The sequence below is a fragment of the Perognathus longimembris genome, chromosome 6 (genome assembly GCF_023159225.1).
Source record: "Perognathus longimembris pacificus isolate PPM17 chromosome 6, ASM2315922v1, whole genome shotgun sequence".
In the NCBI taxonomy this organism is placed as follows: domain Eukaryota; kingdom Metazoa; phylum Chordata; class Mammalia; order Rodentia; family Heteromyidae; genus Perognathus; species Perognathus longimembris.
Genome location: NC_063166.1, coordinates 23,426,748 through 23,449,634, shown reverse-complemented (window position 1 = coordinate 23,449,634; position 22,887 = coordinate 23,426,748). Strand labels below are relative to the sequence as shown.

Below are 22,887 nucleotides of genomic sequence, written 5' to 3'. Positions count from 1 at the left end.
TATTTTTAAAAGTTCTATTTCTAGTCCCAAATGAAACAGCCAGTGCACAGCTAGACTTGGCTAACTAGATGGACTTTAGTTTCAGAGGGAAGAAGAAGGAAAAAAGGAGAAGGAGAGGGAGGAGAAGAAAGAAAAGGAAAAGAGAAAAGAGGGGAAGAGCAAAGAGAAGATAAGAAAAAGAAAAGAAGAAAAGAAAAAAAGGCAAGAAAGTTTTAAAAAGAAGCACAGAGTGAATAGAAAAAAAAAGGAAAAAAGGCAAAGAAAGCAAGAACATATCCGATTAAATTTAAACTTCAGGTTATTTTAAAGTAAGCACATTCTTAGGAAAAATAATGTTTTAATTTCTTTGAGCAAATACTGAACAATAATAATGTAATTTTAACTTTACTTCTTCAAGTTGCAACCACTTATGTCGCTTTTATGTGGACAATTTTATTTAAAAAAGGAGATTACATGCAACAGTTGTCGCAGCTGATGTCTATACTTAGAACTGGCTCTACTGGTGATGATTTTAGAGTTCCTTTGTATTTTTAAATGGCAACTCCAGTTTGGAGCCCATTTGAAGTGCTAATCAGACAACTGAGAATACAGGTAAACATAAACACACTATATATATTATGTATGTCATGCTTTCCATACCATTGGATATTAATCATCTTTCAAGTTAAGATTCAATGCTTAGCATCTCTCGTGGAAAGAAAAAGGAACTATCACCACAGCACACTTCCCAAGGTCTTGGATTGTATCCTAAGAACTTTTGCTTATCTCATATAATCTCACAACATGCAACCAATGAAGTTTCACTGTGTTTGTGGATGAAGAGTTCAATGTGACAATAAGCAGTTCTGCGGGACTCAAGACAGGAACAAACCAAGTACCCATCTTCAAGATAGTGACTATGAAACAGATGACTCAGAGTTCTTGGCTCACTATGCTTGCACCACTGAAGATTCTATAACACCATCTACCAGCAAGAAAAAGTGAATGGAGCACACTATCAAGTGTTGATATTGGATTTTAACATCTGGAATGCTTGCTCACTGCTGGTGGGTAGGTAAATTGGTATAAGCATTTTACACTTTTATAAAGCTTGGGGCCCCAGTGGCTTGCAATTCTACCCTTAGATTTATTTTCTAAAAACTCCTACTGTGTACCAGGAGACTGACCCAAGAATGCTCAGAACAGTACTGTGATGGTGAAAAGAGGAAACCACAACTATCCCCAGAAAGGATTAATCCCCAGAAAGGATATAATCATACAATGAAACAGTATGTAATTAAAAATTAATGTGTTTGGGCCGGGAATGTGGCTTAGTGGTAGAGTGCTTGCCTAGCATAACAGAAGCCCTGGATTCGATTCCTCAGTACCACAGGAAATAGCCAGAAGTGGTGCTATGACTCAAGTGGGAGACTGCTAGCCTTGAGCAAAAGCTCAGGGAGGGAGCCCAGGCACTGAGTTCAAGCCCTAGGACTGGCAAAAAAAAAAAAAATGTACTATAAGAATGAATGGCTAGAACTGTAGTTCTGTGATAGAGCACTACGCTACCATTTTTCAATACCTACCACTCAGGTAAAAAATAACTTGGGTATGGTAGTACATGCCTGTATCCCAGCACTTAGAAGCTGAGGCAGGTGGATCATCAGTTTGAGGCCAGCTAGGGCTACATGGGGGAGTGAAAGAATAAATTATTGGAAGGAAAAAAGCAAGTCACCAAATACATATATATGTATATATAAATATATATACACTATGTTATTGTTTGTACAAATTTAAAAATTGTACTAAATGATGTGTAAATGTTGAAGTAAGAGAATGAATGACAAACCTGCAATTCCTAACAGCATTAGCTTAGGAAAGGGTAGGGAATAAGATAAAACTCCAAGAGGAACACATAGGAAGCTTAAAACCACTGGTCAGGTTCCACAAGTTATAGCATGAGTAGACAGTTACTGATTTTGTTCTTTATACCTTTTGAATTTTCTAAATGTTCTTTTTCTAGGCATTTAGATAGCTAATAACTCAAGAGCAAATATAAGCAGTCTTAAGATTGGTTCATTTTCTTAACACCAATTGTTTTTATGCCGTGCTGATTTTACGAAGATCACACGGACTTATAAAGAATTTAGAAATGCTACATGTCAATCAGATGCTAAAAGAACTTAAATCTAATTTCCAATGACATGAGAAGGTGTTCGTTATGTCACATGGTAAATTCGGGATACTGAATTGCATTTACTGACTGTCTTTAAGATAGAGACCCAGCCACATAAAACACAGATGTGAAACACAGGATCAATTGGCACCCAAGTATTAACAGTGTTGTTGTTGTTTTGAGTCATGGAGTTAATGTTCATTTAAAATGTTTATTTTTATTTGTTTTGTGGGAGTCCCAGAGTCCCAAGGGAGCTATGACTAGGTACAAGAAGAATGACTGATTTCCAGTAGGAAAGTGCTGGCTGTATGAGTGCTTATCCTCCTATGTCTAAGTAAAGACATAGGATTATGAGTGTCTAACCTTCTGCAGTAATCCTGTCTAAAGACAGGAAGGAGTACCTGAGTGTACTTATCATACTGCTTCCTGATATCCTCTATCTACCTCTCAGAATGTGACCTTTTACTCTGTTCTGTAATTCCCTTAAACTAGCCCCAGGACAATCTGAGCCTAAAAAAACAGAGGATGGGGAAAACATCTTCCGGTTCAACCATGTTTGTAGGTTAAACCCATTCTTTGCCCCAGGATGGTAATGGAATATTAAATTATTTAATAATAAAGTATTAAATATGGGATATTACTATATGAGCATTTATTCATCCATCATCCCAATATCTGCTAGATGGAACTGGCATCTCTTTAAACTGTATTTTCTTTTTTTTTTTTTTTTTTTTTTTTTTTGGCCAGTCCTGGGCTTTGGGCTCAGGGCCTGAGCACTGTCCCTGGCTTCTTCCCGCTCAAGGCTAGCACTCTGCCACTTGAGCCACAGCGCCGCTTCTGGCCGTTTTCTGTATATGTGGTGCTGGGGAATCGAACCTAGGGCCTCGTGTATCCGAGGCAGGCACTCTTGCCACTAGGCTATATCCCCAGCCCCTAAACTGTATTTTCTAAATTTTACTCAAATATGTATTTTTTTCTTTCAATTTTTTTCTTTATTGTCAAAGTCAAGTACAGAGGGGTTACAGTTTTATATGTAAGGTAAGTACATTTCTTATCCAACTTGTCACCTCCTCCCTCATTTTTCCCCCATCAAATATGTATTTTAAAATCAGTACAAAATGAAAAGGTAAATGGCATGCTTTTCTGTCAGAATCAAATGCATATAGTTTCCATTCCCTAGTTTTGAAAAAAATATAGATGCTTGGGTTTACTAAATGATTCTGTGTAAGTGAAGATCAGTAGACATTCTGATTACTCAGCAAATGAACTGACAACATAGACCATGACTTAAACATTTTAGGATCTATTTCCAAGCTTAATTTTCAACTACTAACTTACCCTTTAGGGTCTAAAAGATCTCGAACCTTCTCGTTATAAATTTCCATATAGGATACTTCGACTTTAAAGGTCTGTGACTCATTTTGCTCCAAAGAGATCCTTTTAAATAAAGCACAGCAGAGCCTTGGAATAAGGCCCAGCTGCTCAGCATGGCCCATCATGGAGAAGGATTTTCCTGAACCTGGAGGGGAGCAAACAGAAGGAAGAAAGGGCAGAGAGAATCAGCAAAAAGGGCAGAGAGAATCAGCCTGCAATGCGTCAACCATACAAACTGTCTTCATTTATCAGTTAAAGTCATATGGGAAAAAAAGTAAGAGACTTGGTCCTCAATCCCAGGCCTGTGGACATCACAGTCGCTGCTGTTTACATCAAACTCACAACCTCCACTCTGAGATCCAGAGAGCCTCATCTCACAGATGGATGTGTACCAATGTTACTGCTAAAGTCACATACACTGAACATAAGATCACAAAATAACAACCATACATGGAGTAGCCTGAGTGATATTTTACTAAATATACAGACAGGTACATTCAGTGTATATGTATATATGTGTATAATACACTATGTCATGCATATACTCTCCTTTGGTTCACCTGAATATAACGTGATTATGAAGCAGCACTGTTTTGATTTGCTTATTTACTCATTCCCACCTTATGTTACCACTTCTGTACCCCAGTGAAAATCCTTAGGAAGGAATGGTTCTAAAAAGTCTTTCTATTGTTTTCACTGTAAACATTATGCGGAGAAACTGGTAAATACTTGTCCAGTTCAAATACAGGTTAAAACTTTACTTTGAGAAAATGACACTTAATAGATGTAACCTAGCTTTGCTCATTAATACTGGAATTACTCAAGCACCAGAACTACTGCATTTTCAAAAAGAGGTTTACTTTTGATCAGATACATTTTTCTGTAGCTTCTCAAAACTTTTTTTTTTTTCTATTTGGCAGTTTTAAGAAATATGTATTCAGGCTTGGAGCTGTAACTCAGTGGTATAGCTCATGCTTAGTTAGCATGCATGAGGTCCTGGGTTCAACCTCCAACACACACACAAAAAAAATAAATAAATAGATGTACCCATTTAATATTATTGACTGTAATAACAGAAGTATTTTTACCTGTTTGTCCATAGGCAAAAATACAAGCATTATACCCCTGAAAGGCTTTCTCAAGTATTCCTTCCCCAAGGCACTTGAAAACCACTTCTTGACCTAGAAAACAAGACAAACAAAAAATTAAAACTAAGAATAAGAAAAGGATGTTTCTCTTACGTATGTAACTGTAACCCCTCTGTACATCACCTTGACAATAAAATTAAATTACAAAAGAAAGAAATGGATGTTTCTTTCCCTTAATGTAGCTACATTAAAAATATCCTGTCAGTCCTTCTAAAATATTAGAAGTACATTACAGTTTACTACATATACAGCTAAGTATTAAGAAAATACGCAGTAAGCCTATCTTATTCAAGGATTAATTATATCTGGTCTTGACTAAGCACAGCACAAAACTAATACAACAAACCAAAATAAACCTCAGAAGCAATAATTTTACATTCTCCTGTATGCGTTATGCAGCTCCGGCGCTGTAGAAAAAAGCTCAGCCAGGCCCATGTTAGTGCCAATTGTGTTTAAATCTCTGTGTGATCTGCTAAATGCTCCCCTGTGTTGGATTTACCAACATACTCCTCCATAAAAGTGGTGCCACAAAAGCAGGGTAAAAGTTATGCCAATCCTTCCAAGCCAAAAAGGTTATGTAATGTGCTTAACTGAGGCAGTACAATGAAATTTTTAGTTAGGTTTCAAGACTGCATGTCTTTGTGGTGGAAAGTGGGTCTGTGTTACAGGAAAAATGAATCAAGCATTTGTAGTAAGTACTAAACTGTGCACCATGGGCTCCAGTAGCTTCCCCAGTAGCTGTGACTACAGGTATGGGCTACCATACCTGGCTTGAAATGTTATGATACGTCAGTATCTCAAAAAATGTATGCTTCTCTATTGTTTCCTCCTGTTATTTCCCTGGACATTAAAGCTTCTTTTCCATTATCATTGGGTCACATGGGAGCAGCATTCAAACTTAATTTAGTTTTTTTTTTCCTTAGGACTTAGTATCTAAAAATGTCACTGAATATAAATTGTTTGAACTTCCCTCTGGACACACAGCTTCCACAGAACAAGACACATGTCATACACATTTGTGTCCCCCCTTAGTGCCAAGCAATCACTAGTAAAGTTTCAGAAACACTCATGTCCACACAAGAGAGCAAGGCCAAATTCTCTTACACAGCTCTTCTGTTCATGTGCTATGCTATGCAAGAGCAAGGTAAAGTGTAAAAGTGTAACAGACTTTAAAAACACGTGAGGCTTAGAAATTAGAGACTTTCCTACATTCATTACCAGTCATTCAGAAAACTGAAATTACATTCTCCATCCTCCATGTTCCTATAGTCCTCACTATATGCTGTCTGCAGCTACTGGCTTGAGTGCCTCTTTCTGTCACTGTAACAACAGCACTCTAATGTCAGAGAGCATAATCTCTTCATTTTTGTAATCACAGTACCTACTGCAAAAAGCCTGATACTTGCTCAAACAATGAGTCAGCTTAATCATTTTATCCTACATGACATTTGAAAATCCTTTCATGTTCAAAAATAACATACAATAAGCTTTTGATTATATGTTTTTCTCTAATGCAAAGTTGGATCTGACTTTTTATCTCCCTTGTTATATATACACTATGATTGTAGAATGTGACATTTCATAGTGTCAACATGTAAAATAGATATCTTTAACCACTAGCCTGCCAAATTTGACAAGACCAAATATTGTTGGTTTGAAGAAATGGTATTTTCAAATTGTATTATAAAGGGGTTACAGTTACATAAGTCAGGTAATGAGTACATTTCTTTTTGGACAATAGCATCCCTTCTCTCACTCTCTCTCAGATTTTCTCTCTCATCTCCACCTACAAGTTGTTTAGTTCATTTTCAACATAGTGCCTAGTGAGTGCCACTGCTGCATTTGCTCACCCTTTGTCCTCCATGAAATGGTAATTTTTATTTTCAATATAGAGATAGTATTCATATAAACTGCTGGCAGGAGAATGAGCTGACCTGGCTATCCTGAAAGCAAACCTATAATGGAAGATGCTCATACTTTAACTGGCTGTATGTACCTACCCTAGAGACAGACTCCCTCATGGGGCTCTGTCCAAGGATGCTCTAGCTGCACCTTTCACAATGGAATCAAGTTAAATTGGAATCAAGTTAAATGTCCACTAGTATTTAAATGGATATCTACTATGTAACTATTTTATGATGGAATATTCCAAGTTTACATGATCTTGTTTCTCCATTCCTTCTTTCATTCTAGCACACAGTCTGGTACCTAGGAGACATTTTAAATACGTCGATGAACTAAGTGGCTTAGAATATCAATGTAATCATAAAAGTCCTTCCACGGGTTTGTTGTGAAGATTGCCTAAAGATATGTGCATACATACAAGTACTCCAAGAAAAAGGTATTGCCAATATAATCACCTACACTTACACTTGACAAAGTGCTCTTATGTTGTAGTCAAATAAAATAGTCCTGTGCTCACTGAGCAAATATCTGACAAGTCTGGAGTATCTTTCACACACATTAGTATTTTTGCTCCCATTTTTCTCAAAGTATCTTCCTAAAGCCAAGATATCCAAAGTCCATACCAAACAAATGGAGGGTCTAGCATCTACAGCTGAGCCCTATCTCACAGAAAAATCCAAAGTTTAACTCAGCCTGTACTCAGATTTGTTAGAATTGTTTGTGCTCTTTAGCCAGACTCAAGTGCCATTCAACCAAATGTTTAAAAATAAAAACACACAAAACAGTATGGCTCTCTTGAAACAAGTGGCTAAATGGATCAATCTTGTTTGATGTTCCACGTGGAGTAAACACAAACAGTCCACTCTCTAGGATGGAGTGTATAAAGTGAGGGAATAAGAGGCTAGTTCAAGCATACTGACCATAATTCATGATTTCAATTTGTATTTTGTAACCTGAAACAAAGTAAACAAAAATTCACATGTTTCAAATTTAGCCCCCCTGCAACAATGTTGACAGGTGCGACCTTTAAGAGGCACCTAAGCAGAGCCCTCATTCTATCTGTGTCTGTCACAAAAGCAAGTAGGGTCAAGTATGCTCCGGCTAACCATATGTGGTCTTCTGCCATGTTATAAAGCAGCAAGAAGGCCCTATGCAGATACAGCCCCTCCATCATGGACTTCCCAACCTCTCTGAGACAACAACTTTATATTCTTTTAAAATTATCCAGAATTCTCTTAGAGCAGCACAAAACAGACTAAGGCAAAGAACATGAGCTGTTGAAAGCACTCAGCTGTGGAGAAGCACTGTGGTCAGAGATTTAATCACAGCTTCACAAACCAGAGGTCATTAGCCAATCAAGACTATTCCGACACCAGGAAGTGAAATGTAATACTTCTGATTTCTGCTCCCTATGCAGAATAAGCTGAAGTTGAATGCTTTTCCCTTGGTACAAACGGATTTTTAAAGTAAAGACTATTACTTGGAAAATTAAGAAAAAAAACTCAAGGAATTTCCCAGCATATAATAATAAAATTTTAATTTGGCTTATGTCCAATTATTAGAAATACTAAACAGGGGATGAAATAACCTATTTAACTTACATTTAAGCTATGCAGGAGAAGAAAGAATTAATCTTTACCCACTGTCCTGTTTGCAACACAATTTACATATTTTATTATTTTATATTATTGAATAGTCACAATGTCAACTGAGGCAGGTATAAGTTAAGAGCTAACACGTGACTGGGGTCTGAAAGACTAAGCCATTTGTTCAAGGGTTCACTGTACATAAAGGGCAAGCAGGATGTGAGTCTGCCGGTATCAACCATTGCATGTTAAGCCTGAAGTTTTCCCACCATCAGTAACTCATGCTGTATGACATTGGCAATCAGTTTCTCCACCTTAGATCTCCATAAAATGTTCTATAAACCCCTAGAACTTATCACACTGCATTAGTTATTTCTCTCTCTTGTCTCCACTACTCTACTGTGAGCTCCATGAAAACAGGGGCAACTGTATCTTCTTAGTGGTGTGGCAATGTGGCAGGCACTTTTAAGTTACTAAATTATTCCTGTATTGACAGCAAGGCTCTCATATGCAAATATGTGAAATCGAGGGCCCTTTTCCTCATTAGTGATGTTACATCATCAAAAGACTGTTCTTTGAACTTAAAAAGAAATGTTTGGTTCTGTTAGTTTATACTTTGGTTGTAATACAACTGTTTGTGATATTCGAAGGAGTACCAAAGGACTACTACAGGCCTTTGTCAAATAAACCAGTGGGAAATGAATAAATGTGTCGGTATATTATGTATTATGTATAATATACATATATAACTGACTAATGTGGTTAAGAAACTACAAGTCACTCTTTCACTGACATGATCTCCTCCCAGGGCAAAGATAATAATAAATTATTTCCTCCAATTTCTACATACACACACACACACACTTTAGAAAACTCAAGTTGTTTTAATTGTGCTTTGCCAATAGAATATAGTAACTCAAATTTATACAATTTAACAAAATTTTATTTGTAACTATGAAAGGTAAAACAAAAAGCTAAGAGAACATGAAAAAGGAAGAAGCTATTATAGTGTGTTTCTGAGATTTTTTTTCTCATTTCCAATCTTGAATCCTGAGGCACTACTAACAAATGGATGAACTATAAAGAGCTATTATGAAGTACATGTGTTTTCACATACCTAAGATGATTTCCAGAGAGAATGGAATACATTTTAACTATGGGATCAGGTTTCAAAGGAGATTCATTCTCCTCAAAGATGAGTAATAATGAACATTCCCCCCCCCCCTTTTTTTTTACTGGTCCTGGGGCTTGAACTCTGGGCTGGCCAGTTGTCCCCTGAGCTCTTTTTGATTAAGGCTAGTACTCTACCACTTGAGCCACAGCACCATTTTTGGCTTTTTCTGTGATTTAATTGGTGATAAGAGTCTCACAGTCTTTCCTGCCCTATCTAGCTTTGAGCTGCAATCCTCAGATCTCAGTCTTCTGAGTGGCTAGGATTACAGAGGTGAGCTGCTTTTTACCCACATTAACACTGCTAAGTAGCTATTCCATGTTCCACTGGATGAATAACTGATGCAACCAGTTCCCTACTGCAGACATTTAGATTTCCTTTAATTTTTCTGAAATGCATATCTTGGGGATTTAGTTTGGCCTTAAGGGGGGAAGGGCGACAGAGGTCTCAAGACGCTGCCCTTCCCCTAGCACGGGGGCAATGTGGGAGGGAGCCCCTCCCACCTTCCGGCCTCAAGGGGAAGAGAAGCAAGTGGTCCCCGCCTCTTGGCTCGGCCACATGTCTAATGGCGGAGGCCTGGCCCTTGGGGGATTGTGATCTCTGCCCACAGAGGAAGTTTCATGACATCACCTGATGGGCAGCCCAGCTCAGCCAATCAGCTAGTCACCCCAAGTCCCTCTCCTTCCCACCTTTGTCACCGTAATAAATTCTTCTGCCCTCCCTCTGGATGGGGAGACCGGCGGAACATCCAAACCTGGCTCCCCGAAACCTCTGTCCTGTGTTGGCTCCTGACACGTGAGGGGGACGGGCGGGGAGGGGGGGAGGTTTTGGCAACTTTCCTCATCTTAGCGTAATCCATAAGAACACGCTTTGTTCCTTCCGCGGGTGGGAGGGATAAAGCCAAGTGTTCTTTCATAGTTTGTGATTCAGGCGTCCCCCTGGGAGATAGGGGTAAGGGGATCCCGAGCCCCCAACATCCATATCCTTGCATTATCTGGGTATCCATCCTTTCTCACTGCCTTCAGAGGAAAAACCAACAAACAGCAGGCACTGAGGGCTCATGTCTATAATCTTAAATACTCAAGAGGCTGAAATGGGGGATTTCAAGCCCTAGGACCAGCCCCCGCCACCCAAAAAAGTTAAAGGGGTTTTAGAAACAAAAATAACAAAACAATAAACTACATCAATAAAATTGTGAATGGTAGAGTCTACCAAGTTCTTCTGGGGCAATTTTAGCTGTGAAGCTCTGGCTAGAGTAATAATTAACCAACATTTTTGTCTACAGATCTCCATGGTACCTCTGTTTTACAGTAGTATAATAAGAACAGTTACAAAAGTGGCCAAATTGTCTACCAGAAGCCTGAAAGTGCGCAATTGTGGCTGCATCTCACCTGCCTCAGAATACAGGACATACTGAAGACCTGTATATGAACACTTGAAAAAAAATCATTTCCCCCAAAGACCAAAAGCTTTTCAGACATTCTATTAACAACTATTTTTTTTCCCCAGTGTTACAGTTCCCTTTCTCAACATAGGAAAAAATGACTTGCCCGCTGTTTTTTTGAACCTTGGTTCACAAGAAGAGGAGCTGTTTATGCTGGCTGGTGGGAACCAGAGAATCCAAGCAGTGCATGGGTGGATCCCATAAAAGATGCAATATCCCCACCCTACATGTTTCCCAACTACAGTTTATACTCAACTACAATAAAGGACAGTTTGTCTGGGGGAAAGCAGAGAAGCCAAGGTCAGAAGTCCTATGAGAGGGAAGATCTCCAAGTATCTGTTTTTATCCCAGACAATTTAAGAGAAGTCCCCATCCCCATGAAACCCAAGAGCGGGTGTCTTGTCAGCAGGAGCAATGCCAGGAAGGAGGTGGCCACTCAGCACACATCAGCTCCTGTGCTTGGTGTGGTGAATGCACAGGGTAAGCCTGACCTCATTGTTAACAACCCTGACCAGGATGCCAATTTCCTCTGGGGTTTATAATCAGACCTCCTATAACCATGTGGACAAGTCATAAAACACAATGTTGGAACTGTAAAGAGAGCTCGCCTATGGAGTTTCTGCAAACAAAGCCACTGACCTGAATCGTCCAGCCCTGAGTCACAGATGATACAGATCTTTGCAAAGCTAACACCCTTGCGTCTCTACGCTTGCACACAAACCATCTCCCTGGGGACAGCAGCAAAGGCATACATAGTAGGAATGGGGAAACGAAGGCATCTCTGTCTACATAGCAAGGCCCTGACAGCAAAGCATTGAAGGAGAGAAATCGAGAACAGAGACAATGCACCTGTCATCAATATCGCCAAACATTCCTTTACTGCAGAGGCAGAGTGGGACAAGGTCTAGAAGGTGGGAGAAAGAAACAGAATGGCATAAACCCTGCACTGTCTACAACATGCAATAAACAAGGCAGACACATACAGAATAAAACTCTATAAGCATGGCAATACATAGGCTAGACCTGACAGGCACAGAATATTTGCTTTTCTAAAGTACCTAAACAGAAGAGTATCTATGACTTGAACACAGTGAGTTTGAACTTTCAATGCCCACCCCCCCAAAGCCCATGTGATATGAACTGGTCCCCAGGAAGTGGTAGACTCTTTAGAAGTGCCTTGAGCAAGGTCCTTGGGTCACTGGGAGCAATGTGTTTGAAGGAAGCTCCCTTTTTCCTCTCCCTGATTTCCTCTTCCCTCCCTCTCTCTTTCTTGCTATGACATGTGTGGCTTCATTCCATGACATATTGCTGCCATGATATGGTCATTGTCTATCACAGGACAGACAAGGCAGGTAGGCCAACCAACCCTGACAGGAACCTTTAAAACTATGAACTAACACCCCCTACTCCCCCCCCAAAAAAAACCCCTCTTTTCTTTTCATGAGATAATTATCTCAAGAATTTCATTATAGTGACAGAAAGCTTACCAAATGCAAGCACAATCAATAATCTGATCTGTTTTCTTCCTTTTCTCCCTGCATCTTTTCTCATTGGGTGAAGGGGGTGGTGGGGAGAGGCTGTGCTCTGTGACTTGGAATTCCTGTGGGCCTCCTCTTTTGTAAGGGTGTTTTTCCACTTCTAAACAGAGCTGACAGCCACAGTGATTTTGATGAGTCTGAGCTTGGCAGATGGCCTAGCTCCAAATCTGAGCACCTGGACAGCACAAGATGAGGCAGGTCCTACACACACACACACACACACACACACACACACACACACACACACACACACACACACACACACACACACACCTCAAGGGATTAAAGAATACCTAAGTTGGATGAGGTTTAAGTGAATTTCTTTCTCAAAGAAATGGAAATACAGCTCTAAAAACTTCTCATGTTGGGTGACTTCACATTAGGTTTGAATGATACGACCCCAAATCGACAGAGTTCAGCTAAAGGGACAAAACTTCTTTAAGGCTAGAGTTAAATTAAATGTGAAGATTTAATTTTTAATCAGCTATAGCAATTTGCCATGCAGGAGCCTGGTCAGGAACCTGAGAAACTGGGCCATGGGGTAAAGGTAACCGGAGGGGCCATTTTCCAGAGTGCGTTCCAAGAGCTATCAGCATTGCAGTCCTTCCAAGTGTCACTTGCACAAATGGCGTGGGGGTGACTCAACCAGATGGTTGTTTCCAACTGCACTGGACTGGGCATGAGCTTGGCTCTTTTTGTTGTTGTTGCTGGATAAAGTGGCTGACTCACCAAGGAAGGATCAGGAGTCACACAACCACTGCCTGGCACTGGTGCCAAGGATGGAAGAAGAAAATGAAGTGGGCTCCACTGTGAATGCCTGCTGGAGTGACTCAGGAGGGATTGGCACGTAAAACAATGACTGACAGAGGAAAAGCTCCCTTCATTTCTGCCTGCTCCATTGACGGCGCTTCACACTGTCTCTCCGATAAAGTAGCAGAGTTAGCCCAGCATCTGTTCTGCATTGTGTGGTGCATAGTATTTACAGCTTTTGTGGGGAAGTTAAAACAAAGCTGAGAGCAAACACAAGTCTTCAAGACTCCAGAGAACTTCTGATAGGAGGGAGAAGGCTTTAGTAGCATTGCTGGCTGGGTTCCAGGCCTGAGCACTCCAATAGGGGTTCTTTAACACAGCCTCATTTTGGAATGGAGTGAGAAGGGCCTGGGACAGAATTCACAAGCTTTCTCTAGCAGGCATCACTGTCCTTGACTTAGTCCACATTAACCACTGCTTTTAGCTTTGTCAGAGGTAGCAAGGCTTCTCTAAACCTCAGTTTTCTCATCTGCCAAATAGGGACAATAACAGTTTCTATCTAACTGGGTGCTTGATGACCACACTACTCACTGCATGTAAGAGGACTAATGCTGGGAACTTACTGCTCAGGACTATATTTCATATTTATCGACTGTTATCCACCCCTACAAACACATGTATGTCGAATGGTATCTCTCATGTCAACAAACTCCTACAGCCTGGATGTGGTCAGAGGAAGTGAAGTATGAAAGATGGTAGGGTTGATTAGAACTAAGGGAAATAATAGAAAAAAAGAAACACACACACATATTGCATATATACACACACAAATACATAGACAGAATATATAACAACAATATGTACAATATGTATAGGCTTATGCCTATAATCCTAGCTACTCAGGAGGCAGAAATCTGAGGATCAAGATTTGAAGCTAGCATGGAAAATCTGTGAGAGCCATATTTCTAATTAACCACCAAAAAGCCAGAAGTGAAGCCTTGAGCAAAAAAGCTCAAGGATGGCACCCAGGCCCTGGGCTCAATCCCTAGCGCTCCCCCTCCCCCGTGCCGGCCCCCCCCCCCCCCCACAAACATACTGCTCCAATTCCAACTTTTTGGTTGTTAATTGCAGGTAAGAGAATCACCTATTGCTCTGCCTGGGCCAGCACTGAATCTCAAGCCTCAGATCTTGGTCTCCCAAGGATTATAGATGTAAACTACTGGCACCTACCTTTGAATTACATTTTTAGAAAGACTCAATTGTATTTGCTCCTTAATTGGTTTATGTCACTTTCACTCCTCTGTAATTATATAATGTAATTAACATAAATGAAGAGAAAGCTGCTAATGCTATAAAAGCTTAATTAAATGCTCAGAAGCAACTTGATTTTTAAGGTGAGTCACTGAAACAATGTTCAAGTCAGGTACGGATGAGACAGTTCATTAAATACTATATAAAAAGGAAATACCTAGCAAGATTCATATTCAGGTTTAAAAAAATGTCTTTTAGGATAGCAAATATCATTTGTAACAATCATATATATTGTAACAATTTATATCATATACCATAAATCATATATCATTATAACCATTTTCAAAGAGCCAACTATGATTGCTCCTAATAACTATAGGGAAATTTTTCTATGGTTTAAACCTAATAGCTGACAATGATCAAGCATTTCCTACATCAGGGGACTAGCTGGTGCCTAATAAACATACCTTCACTTTAGTATTGCCTAATGTCAAACAGCTGAGAAATAGCAAAGCCAAGATTTGGGCCCAAGAAGCCTCACTTCCAGTGCCCTTGCTTTTAGATACTAGAAATGTGGCTTTCATTCAGACAGCGCTTCAACCACTAAACTATATTTTGTCTCCTCCTCTTGCTTCAGCCAAGCAATGTGAAATCAATCATTTCCACCTCTGAGTACATAACCCCCACCATCAGGGGCAAAGAATCAAACATGTCTGCCCTCTCCACAGCACAGATCCCCCCCACCCCCCACCCTCCCCCATACCGCACAGAGGAACGGGAACAGAATAAGAGGCAGATGCACAACCTTTCTCCTGAGCTGCAGGATATTAACAATGCCTGAACACACATGGTTTCAGCAAATTTGAACAACATGCCATATGGTTAGAATGGTTACATAATCTCTAAATCAACAGTTTAGTAATAAGGCCAGGAAAAGTGTTCTCAATGTCACTTACCCCCTACAAATCCTATCACCAGAATGGGTTTCATACCTGGCACTGAACTGATAGGAAAACAGGTAGAAAAAAATAAAAAAACAAGGTAACTAGAAGTCATTTTTGTTGTTTTGGCTTGTTTTTTTGCCAGTCCTGGGGCTTGAACTCAGAGTCTGAGCCACTGTCCCTGGCTTCTTTTTGCTCAAGGCTAGCACTCTACCACTTGAGCCACAGCTCCACTTCGGCTTTTTCTATATATGTGGTGCTGAGGAATCAAACCCAGGGCTTCATGTATACAAGGCGAGCACTTTACCACTAGGCCATATTCCCAGCCTAGAAGTCACTTTTATCTATCAATACAGTACAGTTTAGAAAAATTTTATACTATTAATTCATTGTCAAGAACATCTTAATTGCAGCTGGGTATGGTAGCTCACCCCTACAATCCTAGCTATTCAGAAGGCTGAGATTGGGAAGAATGTGGTTGGAAGCCAGCCCAGGTAAAAAGTTCATAAGAACCCCCTATCAGCATGGGGAAGAAGGGTAAAGAGGGAGGGATGGGGTCACATGACTCTTAACCCATCTATATAAAAAGCTTAAATAGGAGATTTCAGTCTAGGCTGGCTAGGGCAAAAAGTGAGACCATACACAAAAAAATATGAAAGCAAAAAGGGGAAGAAAAGGTAGGCTGGGGACCTGGTTCAAGTGATAGAGTACCTGACAAGCAAGTACAAGTTCAAAGCCCAGTACCACCCCCCACTCCCAAAGAAAAGAGTATCTTAATTATAATCAGCAGTGACTTAAATATTTATAAAGATGCTCAAATTGACCAGAAGTGACTATAGTAATTAACTTCCCATGGCTCTCTGAAAAAGTGCATGGGTACTTGAGGTTGGGGGAAGGTATGGGTTATGTATACCTGCCATGATTCAGGTTCTAATCCAGCACTAACAGGTTTTTTTGCTTTGTTGTTTTTTGTTTTGTTTTTGTTTTTTGCTTCAGATTCAGAAATACCAAGTGGACAAATATGGTAAGCACCTGGCTCAAGTAAAATAGGAGGAAGAGGTAATACATTTTAAATGTAAAAATGCCTCAAAAACCCAATGCAATGCAAATGGCTTAACAAACAAGCCTTTGATTTGTCCATCCCAGCTGTGCCACCAGTATAAAATGGCTGATTCATGTTTTCTCAGAGAGCTGGGGTGCAGGGGTGGGGGGATGCTGAGATCCTACTAGGCCACATCTCTACTGGGTCACAGATGAAGTAAAAGGGACCCACAAAGGTTATATTTATCTCCCCCAGGGCCTAACAGCTTTTAGGAAAGCCAGGTCTCCTAAATCCCAGTACAACGCATTTTCTCTCCAAAGCACTAAAGCTAGTCATAGCCAGGCAATAGTAAAGATGAGGATGAATATTAAATGGCAGCTTCCTATATGTCCAGTACTGGCTTAGGTACTTGACAAGGACAGGTCATTTAGTCCTCCAATCAACCTCTTATTATAATCATTCAGAATTATGCACAGGGAGAAGGTAGAGGGACCAACCCTTGTAGCCCACCATCCTCACCTGCTCCAACCAGCCCACTGCAATGCCATTGCACATACTAGAGAATTAAAGGTGTTAAATTAAAAAAAAAAAGGCCTCAGATAGAAGCATTTTTCTTATAGCTTTTAATGAATAGCCAAACATCACTGAGAAGTTAACATTTTGACACCCCATTCTTAAGAGCCCTTGTATCTCTTAGCCCTCTCAATCTATGCATGCCCCTCCCATCAAGCCCCCAGTCTGGAGAGCTGCTTTGAAAGTGCAGATTCAGTATCAATGATGCCATTATTCATTGAGCCTGACAAATAGGATGGCTTCAGGAAATAAGGATTTCCCCCTCTCCATTCACCCCTATTTCCCACCGCAGAATGAATGCTTCTCTCTTAATGTTTCTATTCACAGTTAAGAACTGCTATTTCTTTTTCAATGAAGGAAAAAAGAAAATCAAATTAGTATGGAAACCAATCAGCTAATCTACTAGCGGTACAATTATTAGGCAGTCATTGGATGAAATGCTGAGAAAATAGCAACAAAGAAATTATGTTTTGCTAAGACAGACACAAAATATATACAATGATGAAGATATCCAAGGAATAAGGAAAAAAACTCTCCCCTAGATTTGTGAAGAGCCATTGCTCTTTGAGCTAAGAGATATTCATTCATTCAGGGCTAACTGGATATGGTCTCTGAAGTGATCGTGCAATTAAAACTTCAGGAAATGTTTTTACCATCAGTATATTTTAAAAAAGTGTACTCTTTTAAGATATTTCTGAACATATAATGTAGAGCTACAGAAATCTTAAGTTTTACCACTGAAATTCAGCACTGGATTGAATGACTACCGTTGGCTCAGAACAGTTTGTGGGCCACAGCTGTAGAAACAAAAGGTTCATGCTTGTAATCCTAACTCTCAGGAGGCTGAGATCTGAGGATCGCAGTTTGAAGCTATCCAGGACAGAAAAGTCTGTGAAGCTCTTATGGCCAATTAACCACAAAAAGTCAGAAGTAGAGCTGTAGTTCAAATGGTAGAATGCTAGTCCCTCCCTTCCCTTCCCCTTCCCCTTCCCCTTCCCCTTCCCCTTCCCCTTCCCCTTCTCCTTCCCTTCCCCCTCCTCCCCTCCTCTTCCTCCTCCAGTTCTGGGGCTTGAACTCAGTGCCTGAGCACTGTCCCTGGCTTCCTTTTTTTGCCCAAGGCTAGCACTCTATGAGCCGGCTTTTTCTGTTTATGTGGTGCTGAGGAATCGAACCCAGGGCTTCATGCATGTTAGGCAAGCACTCTACCACTAAGCCACATTCCCAGGCCTAGAGTGCTAGTCTTGAGCACAAAGGCTCAGGAACAGCACATAGGCCCAGAGTTCAAGCTCGAGGACTGGCAGAAAAAAAAAATTGTACACAGGGTAAAAAAAGAGAAACAACTACAAAAGCAATACTTGCAAAACTGTTTGGTGTAAGTGAACTGAACACCTCAGGGGAGGGAGGGGGGTATGAGGGACAAGGTAACAAACAGTACAAGAAATGTATCCAATGCCTAACGTATGAAACTGTAACCTCAGTACATCAGTTTGATAATAAAATTTTGAAAAAAAATACAAAGAAAAAAGAAAAAAAATTGTAAAATTTAGAGTGAAATACGATCCCCAAATGTTGATATTTTTTTCTTCCATGTTACTTTTCCTTAAGGGCTTCCTATAATGCACACAGAGTAGGAGCTTCATGAACACTTCAGGCATTGTTCTGAGACTTTGGTTTTCTGGGTTATGTAAGAGGAATTAACAACAGAAACTGTGCTGGGGTACAGACTGGGTTGTGAGGAGGGACAAACCAGGGTGGTGGGGAGGTACGTGGGGCTCCACTACAAAGGAACTTTACATAGCTCAGAGAGTACAGGGTCTATTCAGTAGATGATGAAGGGTCCTGGGAGACACTTGAGAACTGCATGAGAAGTGCTAGTTAAGACTTATCTACTGCATCCTGGATATAAGCAATTTAGAAGGTAAGACAGTGGGCTTTGTACAACTGTACCATCTGTCCCTATTGGTGTCTGCAACCAAAGGAAATGGTCCACCTGTATTCTTGATTTAAACCTCAATGCACATATCCAACAGGAAAAAAAAAAAAAGCACACACACACAGTGCTGAAAGTCAAGATAGTGTTCCAGACTCTACAGAATTTATTAGAAGGCCCAAAGGGATGATAAAAAGAAAGTAATTATAACAAACATTAAAAATGAGTTATTCATTTTAATAAAACACATTACTGAAGTTGCAGGCAGGATGTCTGGAAAGGCTGATTTACTCAATGTGAGCAACAGAGGCAATCTTTCTAGCTCATGATGATTAACTTTTGAAAACACTATATGTCAAATAATTTCTCAACGAGTTGGCTTTATGTAGCAAGAAAAAAGTTAATAAGCAAAAGCTAAGTTTCTAGAAGCAAGTAACTGCCTCTTATTTTGCAATCTTTTAAAACATGTATCCCTTATATATACATATGCATACAAACAAATGTATACATGAATACACATATACATGCATATACATTTATTAAGTGAAAGAAAGCTACTAATTCAGTAAATGCTGTTAATGTTATAAGGAGACTCTGAGTCCCCTTGTAGTTCTCTGATGTGAAATTATTAGTTCAATGGATCTACTGTGCAAATGCCATTCCACAATATACTATTTCAAAACATATTGTACATGATATGGTTAATTAAAAAATAATTAGTTCAAAGAGATGCATTATACTCCCCTCTTACACTACGACAATTATGGCTGACATTCAGGAGGACAGAGAGGAGTCACTCAAGGCCATCAGTAATAAAACAGCAGTGGTCTGTGTTTCATGAGATGGCAATAAATGCCCAAAGACAAAAATACCAGCCAACAGGAAGCTGGGAGACAACATTTCCCTGAGGAACATGTACCTGATTGCTTAGGGCACATAGGGTCTAACAAACCAACAGCACCATTCTTTGCTTATGTAAGTAGAATAGGGCAACTGTTTGGCATTTAGAGACAAGAAACACACAGCAGATAAAGCCTTCATATGACCAGGACAGGAGATTCCATTACCACTTGAAGCAATTGTTCCATCAACTCCCATCTCCGAATACTCTTTGCAGGTAAAAAAAAAACAGGAGCTTCAGGAGGATTAAGAAAAAACTGCTCAAGGGTGAATGGCAGGGTGTATTCTGAAACAAATTTTCTTTTCTTTTCTTTTTTGGCAATTCTGGGGATTGAACCCAGGGCCCTGTACATGCTAGGCAAGTGCTCTAGCACTGAGTTATATCCCTAGCCTGAAACCAAACTAGCAGGTGATCAGTAGATCACCTGCTAGAACTGAAAAGAATTTGAATTATATTGGAAAAAACAAACTCTAGAATAATTCTAGAAAATAGAACTAATGGGAGAGGCCAAATATAACTCGAAGAGTCAACTTACCAGCATATTTTGTAGTGTTAGATTCATCCATGGACCAAAAGCAATAATCAAAGGCAAATACCTGTATGGAAGAACAAAATATTACAACTTAATTAATTCCTTATGAGTAAAGGAGGCTTAAAAAACTCTGTGAAGATGAAAAGGATGTTCATGAAGATCTGATGAACAGATTGCAATTGATTTGACGCTCTTAACCCTGAAGTCTTGGGGGTTTTGTTGTTTTTTAAACTAAACATGGCTATACTCCTATCTATGGTAGAATGAATTTATATGAAATTACTGTTCATCCCAAATTCAAACAGGCAGGCTTCTTAACCAGATTTAAAAGAAAATACATCTTCTGAGAAAAAAATAACGTTTTCCAAATTCACTAGTATTCACAGAAACCTTTTGGCTGGATCTTGATGGCTCCTCAAGACTAAAATGAGATATGTATGTGTATATGTATATACACACACATTATATATATATACATATATACACATTATACACATACACACATATATATACACATTTTTTTGGGCCAGTCCTGGGGCTTGAACTCAGGGCCAGGGTACTGTCCCTGAGCCCCTTTGTGCTCAAGGCTACTGCTCTACCACTTGAACCACAGCTCCACTTGTAGCTTTTACTAAGTTGTTTCTTGAAGATAAGAGTCTCATGGACTTTCTTGCCTGGGCTGGCTTGGAACCGTGATCCTCAGATCTTAACCTCCTGCATAGCTAGATTATAAGCATGAGCCACCAGTGCCCAGCTGATTTGTGCATGTTTTAATCTCCCCTTATATATTTAAACCTCTTGAAAGCAAGAACCAGGTCTTATTCACTTTTTGTTTTTATAAACATTTAAAAAATTATCTTTAGTTGTATAAACTCAACCTGTCAGTTTATGAGTGTAGCACATTTTGACCAATGTCATCCTTCGGTCATTCTCCCCTATCTTTCCCATCCCACCTATCTCAAGTTACCCAGTTCCATTTTCACACGTTCATTATATGCTAAAATTCAATTCCTGTACCTTTCCTATCTCCATTCATTTACTCTCCCATCCCTGGACCTTTCCGCCTTCATGACTCCCAATAACATGTTTTACCTTTCTGGTATTCATTGTGTTAAGTTGTAAGCAAATTCATCTTTTTTTTTTTTTTTTTTAACTCAGCACCTAGGCACTCTCCCTGAGCTGCTTTTGCTCAAGACCTACACTCTACCACTTGAGCCACAGTGCCACTTCTAGTACTTTTCTGTTTATGTGTTACTGATGAATCGAACCCAGGACTTCATACATGCCAGGCAAGCACTCTACCACTAAGCCACATTCCCAGTCCCAGCAAATTCATCTTTGAAGCCTGAAATGTTCCTACCAGTTGCATTAGAATTATTTACTGAGTGATTAATTGAAATCTGTAAAGAAACAAGTGCTTTTTTTTAAAACATAAAAAGGTAAAGCTATACTCTGTTTCATCACCAGAGAGACGTTATTTTAGTGCATTTACAACTGGTTCAGGTATATACAATAAGCACAGTTTATATCAAAACACACATCTGGCTTCAAGTGTAATGTGTATATACACATACCTACATAGATACATGTTCACTCTGGTTCTGGTTTCACAACAACTAATTTTCAAATGAACGGCTCTGAAGCAATAGTTCCAGTCAACAGAGTGTGGAATATTTGCTGCATTTGAAGACTCTACATAACTCAAGAGACCACACAGGTACAACCCAGTTAATATAATACTGTTGCCTCCAAGAAAGCTGAACTTCCAACACTTTCCCCAAGAGATATAGATCTGTCTTGTTTTTAAACATTCCCAGAAAAGGAGATACTAAAACTTTCGTTCAGTGATAACAACATTTAGCTTTCATTCCCAGGACATTTTCCTGTTTTCCCCATTTAAGTCAACCCTCCTTACACTTGTTTCCCAATTTTGAAGTATCTTTATTATTGCCTTCTGGAAAACCAATGGATTCCTTTAGCAGTTCCTTATAGAGTAAAATAACCACTTGTTTTCAGTATAAGTTTTCATGCTTATTTCAAACTTTTTGTTTTAATTATTTATTTTTTACTGACACTGTGGCTTGAACTCAAGGCTATGCACTCTCACTTGGCTTTTTGCACTCATAGATGGCATGCTGGCTACCACTTGAACCATACCTCCAGTCCGGGGGTGTGTGTGTGTGTGTGTGTGTGTGTGTGTGTGTCCGGGTGTGTGTGTGTGTGTGTGTGTGTGTGTGTGTGTGTACTGCTCTAGGCCTAAGTACTGTCCCTTTGCATTTTCACTCAAGCACTTGAGCCACAGCTCCACTTCCAGCTTTTTGGTAGTTAAGTAGAAATTAATCTCTAGGCCTAAGTACTGTCCCTTTGCATTTTCACTCAAGGCACTCAAGCACTTGAGCCACAGCTCCACTTCCAGCTTTTTGGTAGTTAAGTAGAAATTAATCTAACAGATTTTCCTGCCTGGGCTGGCTTCAAAATATATCCCTCAGATCTTAGCCCTCTGAGTAACTAAGATTACATGCATGAGTCAACATAGACTAGCCAGTCTGGCATTTTACTGGTTGAGGTCAGAATCTCTTGGACTTCTTTGTCCAGGGTAGCTTTAAACCTCAATCTTTAGATCTCATCTTCTTACGGAGATAAGATCAC

General features: G+C 39.7%; 1 protein-coding gene across 5 annotated transcripts in view; it reads right to left on the bottom strand.

Annotated features, from left to right (window-relative positions):
* Kif13a (kinesin family member 13A) overlaps nucleotides 1-22,887 on the bottom strand; it is a 160,018-nt gene that overhangs the window by 68,411 nt on the left and 68,720 nt on the right. For all 5 annotated transcript variants that reach the window (XM_048348412.1, XM_048348415.1, XM_048348413.1 and 2 more), the window contains exons 4-6: nucleotides 20,242-20,302; nucleotides 4,615-4,707; nucleotides 3,491-3,671 (exon numbers count right to left, since the gene is read on the bottom strand). In XM_048348412.1, the coding sequence (XP_048204369.1) occupies nucleotides 3,491-3,671; nucleotides 4,615-4,707; nucleotides 20,242-20,302 (335 nt within the window). The remainder of the gene's footprint in view (nucleotides 1-3,490; nucleotides 3,672-4,614; nucleotides 4,708-20,241; nucleotides 20,303-22,887) is intronic.